At 69.8% G+C, this 6,013-nt stretch overlaps 1 protein-coding gene across 1 annotated transcript; it reads left to right on the plus strand.

The window, feature by feature from the left end:
• Nucleotides 1-4,240: 4,240 nt before the first annotated feature.
• LOC308048884 (dromaiocalcin-1-like) lies at nt 4,241-6,013 on the plus strand (the record flags this gene model as incomplete). Its single annotated transcript, XM_080358213.1, has 5 exons — nt 4,241-4,307; nt 4,646-4,740; nt 4,816-4,959; nt 5,720-5,831; nt 5,934-6,013. The coding sequence occupies 5 exons, from the start codon at nt 4,241-4,243 to the stop codon at nt 6,011-6,013; spliced, it is 498 nt and encodes a 165-aa protein (XP_080214339.1).

A 6,013-nucleotide genomic window follows, 5' to 3' on the forward strand; every position in this document is an offset into this window, starting at 1 on the left:
GAGGGGTCTCGGGGCCGGCGGGGGCCGCGCTGAGCCCCGGTGCGGGTTTGGGGGGGCGGGGGGGGCAGCGGGGACGTGGTTGTTCTGTACATGTTTTCAATAAAGGCTGTTGGTGTGAACCCCCCCGCTCCGTGGCCGCGGCCGAGCCGGAGTCCCCTCGGCCGCCGCACTCGCGGGGTCCCGGCGGGAGCGGGACGTCAGCGCCGGATGAAGCGTGCGTGGGGCGGAGACCGGGACCGCGGAGCTGTGTCCCTGGTCAGCCGTGTCCCCGGTGAGCTGAGTCCCGGGTCAGCAGTGTCCCCGGTGAGCCGTGTCCCCAGGAAGCCATGTCCCTGGTCAGCCGTGTCCCCGGTGAGTTGAGTCCCCGGTCAGCAGTGTCCCCGGTCAGCCGTGTCCCCGGTCAGCAGTGTCCCCGGTGAGCCGTGTCCCTGGTCAGCAGTGTCCCCGGTGAGCCGTGTCCCTGGTCAGCCGTGTCCCCGGTCAGCCGTGTCCCCGGTCAGCAGTGTCCCCGGTGAGCCGTGTCCCTGGTCAGCAGTGTCCCCGGTCAGCCGTGTCCCCGGTCAGCAGTGTCCCCGGTGAGCCGTGTCCCTGGTCAGCCGTGTCCCTGGTCAGCCGTGTCCCCGGTCAGCCCTGTCCCTGGTCAGCCGTGTCCCTGGTCAGCCGTGTCCCTGGTCAGCCGTGTCCCCGGTCAGCTGTGTCCCTGGTCAGCCGTGTCCCTGGTCAGCCCTGTCCCTGGTCAGCCGTGTCCCTGGTCAGCCACGTCTCCCGTGAGCCGTGCCCGCCGGTGCCTGCGTGGCCGTGACGGGAGCGTGCAGCGGGGCATGGCGGCAGGGACACGGCTCAGGGACACGGTGGCAGGGACACGCTCGGGGACACTCTGCACAGAACCCCTGGGCCGTGTCCGGTGGGACACCTCACCCTGTGCCCGCATCCCCAGACCGGCAGCACCCGCGGCTGGCTGCGGGGTGGGGGGGGTCCAGCCAGACCCACCTGCCTGCACACCCTGCCTGCACACCTGCTGCCTGCTGCCTGCACAACCTGCCTGCACACCCTGCCTGCACACCTGCTGCCTGCTGCCTGCACAACCTGCCTGCACACTCTGCCTGCACACCTGCTGCCTGCTGCCTGCACACCCTGCCTGCACACCTGCTGCCTGCACACCCTGCCTGCACAACCTGCCTGCACACCCTGCCGGCACACCTGCTGCCTGCTGCCTGCACACCCTGCCTGCACACCCTGCCTGCACACCTGCTGCCTGCACAGCCTGCCTGCACAACCTGCCTGCACACCTGCTGCCTGCACACCCTGCCAGCACACCCTGCCTGCACACCTGCCGCCTGCTGCCTGCACACCCTGCCTGCTGCCTGCACATTGTACACCCAAACCCCTGCCTGCATGCCCTGCCTGCTGCCTGCACATTCCTGCCTGCACAGCTACTGCCTGCACACCCTGCCTGCACACCCTGCCGGCACACCTTGCCTGCTGCCTGCACACCCCTGCCTGCACATCGTACACCCAAACCCCTGCCTGCACATCTTGCCTGCACACCCTGCCTGCACATCGTACACCCAGACCCCTACCTGCACACCCTGCCTGCACATCATACACCCAGACCCCTGCCTGCACACCCCTGCCTGCACATCGTACACCCAGACCCCTGCCTGCACACCCCTGCCTGCACATCATACATCCAGACCCCTGCCTGCAGCCCTGTGCACACCCCACATGCACACCCCATGTGCACACCCTGCACACACACCCCTGCCTGCACACCTTGTGCACACCCTGCCTGCCTCCCCTCCTCCGCTGCCAGAACTGCCCGGTGTCCCCAGTGCAGAGGGACACAGTGAGGAGGTGACACCGCAGTGAACTCCCTGGCGCTGGTGCAGGTTCTGCCCCCACCACGGGGTGCTGAGCGGGATCCCCCAAGGAGGGAGAGTGACCCCCAGCCGTGCACCCCAGCTCAGCCCAGGAGGGGCCTGAGAACCGTGGGGACACTGGGCACCAGCTGCCACCTGCCCACGCCAGCACCTGTCGTTGGGGTGAGCACCTGTCACCCCCTGCCTTGGACCTGATGCTGGGTCACATCCTGCACCCTGACCCTCTACTGGGGCCATGTCCTGCACCCCGTGGTCCAGCTCCACAGCCCAGCCCAGCCCCACAGCCAGGTGTCCCCTAGAGCTCCCCTGAGCGCAGTGGGAACCCCAGAGGCCACAGGTGGCCGTGCCAGGTCCCCGGGGGGAGCAGGAGCTGCTGGAGCGTGTCTGGAGCCACGATCAGTGTCTGGAGCCCCGATCACTGTCTGGAGCTGCAATCAGTGTCTGGAGCCCCGATCACTGTCTGGAGCTGCGCCCGGAGCTGCTGGTTCCTGCTCCCCTATCTGATCGCGCCACGGTCAGCGAGCCCAGCCCTGGCCCCGCGCCGCTCCCCGAACCTGCAGCGCCTGCACCCCCAGCCCAGCCCTGCTCGAGGGGCTGCGTGCCCAGGGGACAGCGTCGTGACAGGCTGCTCCCTCCCGGCACCCCCTGCTCCCCCGGGGCTCCCCATCACCGCGCTCCCCACACGGGTCCACCCTCTGCCAGCATTTGGCCCTTGCGTTGTGTCATGGTGAAGTGTGGCACTGCCTGGGGGTGCCAGGGTAGCAACCAGACCCCCACGCTGGCCGGAGCACAATGCGTGAGCTGTGCGCGCTCACACGGGAGCTGTGGGTGCTCACATTGCTGTGGTGGGTGCTCACATCAGAGCTATGGGTGCTCACACCAGAGCGGTGGGTGCTCACACTGCTGTGGTGGGTGCTCACACTAGAGCTATGGGTGCTCACGCTGGAGCCGTGGGAGGTCATATTGCTGTGGTGGGTGCTCACACAGGAGGTGTGGGTGCTCACACCAGAACTATGGGTGCTCACTCCAGTGTGGTGGGTGCTCACACTGGAGCTGTGGGTGCTCACACCAGAGCTATGGGTGCTCACACTGGAGCTGTGGGTGCTCACACCTGAGCCACGAGAGCTCACTCTGGTGTGGTGGGTGCTCACACCAGAGCTATGGGTGCTCACACTGGAGCCGTGGGTGCTCACACCAGAGCTATGGGTGCTCACACTGGAGCTGTGGGTGCTCACACCACAGCCGTGGGTGCTCACACCAACACGGTGTGTCCCGCAGGACACCCCAGGCGGTCGTGGGCAGTGCCCAGCACCGAGGGGACAGCGCGGTGAGGTGCAGCCCTGGGCTGTGCACCCTCGTTGGGCTCAGTACCAGATGCACAGACATGAGCTCTGCCAGGATGGTCCCTGTGACACCTGGGGACAGTGAGTGGGGCCAGGGCTGGTGGTGCTGCCAGACTGACGCTGCGTCCAGCGCAGCCCCGCTCCCTGTGCCGGTCGGTGTTGCCTCCCAGGGAGTGCAGGGAGGGAGGCAGCACCCAGGGGTGTAGAGAGGGGGGCAGCACCCCAGGGTGCCTGGGGGCTCTGTTGGTGCGGCCAGGACCGTGGGGCTTGGATGGGCACCGGGCTGGGAGCTCTTGATATGTTTGGGAGCATCGTCCACAGCGGGTGACAGTGGGACTTGCTGTTGGGGGTACAGAGGTGGCCCTGGGATGGGGCGCTCTGCTATGGGGTCCTGGGTGGCACTGGTTGCTGGCACTGATGGGGACCACGGGGACATCCATTCAGGGCCTGGCGTCTCGGGGTGTTCAGACAAGGGGGGGCCCGGGCTGGGGGTCTGGGTGGGGCTGTGCCCGCTCTGGGACTCCTGCCCGTGCGTGATGATGCGGAGCCATGGGGCGGCCGCCTCGCCTTTGATGTGGCTGCCAGGAGCGGGTGCCACTCGCCCCGTCCCCCGCGCCGCCCGACACCCCGGCCGCAGTGCCTATAAATGCACCGGGGCGGCTGCGGCTGCTCCTGCCGGGCACATCGCCACGTCGCCGCTCTCGCAGGTGCTGGGGGTGCTTGGGGGTGGTGGGCGCTGGGGTGGTGGGTGCTGGGGCAGATGGTGGGTGCTGGGGTGGTGGGTGCTGGGGCAGATGGTGGGTGCTGGGGTGATGGGTTCTGGGATGGTGGATTCTGGGATGGTGGGTGGGTCCTGGGGCAGATGGTGGGTTCTGGGGTGGTGGATGCTGGGGTAAGCAGTGGGTTCTGGGGTGGTGGGTTCTGGGATGGTGGGTGGGTGCTGGGGCAGGCGGTGGGTGCTCTGGCCAGCCCCACACCCCACTCCAGCCGCCCCTTTCTCTGCAGGGAAGGGAGAGGATGGGAGCAGCTGCTGTTCTGGGGCTCTGCCTGCTCGTCTGCCTGGCCCTGCACCCCTCGCTGCCAGGTGACCCCTGCCCGCACCCTGCCCGCACCCTGCCTGCAGCCTGCCCTGCCCGACCCCTGTCCTGGGCCTTTTGCCCCCGTTTCCCCTCCCTGTCTCGCTGCCTGCCCTCCCTGTCCTGCCTGCCCTGCCTGCCCTCCCTGCCCTGCCATCCACAGCTCCCTATGCAACCCGGGGATGCACAGGGGGGCACCAGGGGCTCCCCGAAGCGTGGGGGCTCTGGAGCAGCCCCCCCTAGGCGGAGGCCGGGGTGCCCTGAGCCCCCCGGGTGGCGGCTGTGGCTGGTGCTGGGGGGGGGTCCCGGTGCATCCCCTCACCCCACTGCCCCCCCCACCCCACAGGGGCGCAGGCCAACAAGTGTCCCCGGGGCTGGCTGGACTTCAGGGGACACTGCTACGGGTACTTCGGGCGGGAGCTCAGCTGGAGGAAGGCAGAGGTAGGTGCTGGGGGGGCCGGCCCCCGCTGTGCGGGCAGCGCTGCCGGCCCCCCCCGACCCGCCTGTCCCGGGCAGGCTTGGTGCAAGGCCACCCGCAGGGGGTGTCACCTGGCCTCGCTGCACACGCCCGAGGAGCACCGCGCCCTGGCGGCCTTCATCGCCCAGCGCCAGCACCGCGACGAGGAGGAGGAGAGCGTCTGGATCGGCCTCTACCACCGCGTGAGCGACCCCTGCCCGCCGCTGCCTGCCCCGCTGCCTGTGCACTGCCTGCCCCGCTGCCTGTGTGCTACCTGCCCTGCTGCCTGCCCTGCTGCCTGCCCCGCTGCCTGTGCACTGCCTGCCCCGCTGCCTGTGTGCTACCTGCCCTGCTGCCTGCCCTGCTGCCTGCCCCGCTGCCTGTGCACTGCCTGCCCCGCTGCCTGTGTGCTACCTGCCCTGCTGCCTGCCCTGCTGCCTGCCCCGCTGCCTGTGCACTGCCTGCCCCGCTGCCTGTGTGCTACCTGCCCTGCTGCCTGCCCCGCTGCCTGCCCTGCTGCCTGCCCCGCTGCCCGCAACACTGCCTGCCCTGCTGCCTGTACCGCTGCCTGCCCTGCTGCCTGCACTGCTGCTTGCCCCACTGCCTGCAGCTCCCCCCGTGTTCCTGGGGGGTCACCACCCCAACGCTGTGCGCCGGACCCAACCCACGCGTGCCCGTGCTCCCCGTCCCACAGAGCTGCCCGTCCCATCCCTGCCATGCCTGTCCCTGCCCTGCCCACCCCTGTCCCTGCCCGTCCCTGCGCGCATCCACCCACGTTCCTGCACTGCCCATGTCCGTCCGTCCGTCCTGTCCCCGTCTGCACCTCCCCGCGCTGGCTGCCGTTTGCCCCGCCTCGGCAGCCCCCGCATCGCCGCCCAGCCCCGCATCCCCCGCGTCCCCCGCGTCCCCCGTGTCCCCTGTGCCGCTCATGTCCCCTGTGCCACTCATGTCCCCCGTGTCCAGCCCCAGAGCCAGGCCTGGATGTGGGTGGACGGGTCCCCCAAGCGCTACTCGGCCTGGGAGGGGGACGATTTCCCGCGGGGGCGGCTGTGCGCGGCGCTGGAGGACTCCGCGGGTGAGCGGGGACTGCGGGCCGGGGGGGCGGCACGGCCGGGGGGGGCGGAGGGGACGGGAGAGGCTCCCCCGGCCCCCCAGCGCGCCCTCCGCTTCCCCGCAGGTTTCATGTTCTGGGAGGACGATTCCTGCGGCGACAGGAAACCCTTCGTCTGCAAATACAGCGCCCAGGGGGGGCCCTGA

The sequence above is a fragment of the Nesoenas mayeri genome, assembly GCF_963082525.1.
Source record: "Nesoenas mayeri genome assembly, chromosome: 1".
NCBI classification, from domain to species: domain Eukaryota; kingdom Metazoa; phylum Chordata; class Aves; order Columbiformes; family Columbidae; genus Nesoenas; species Nesoenas mayeri.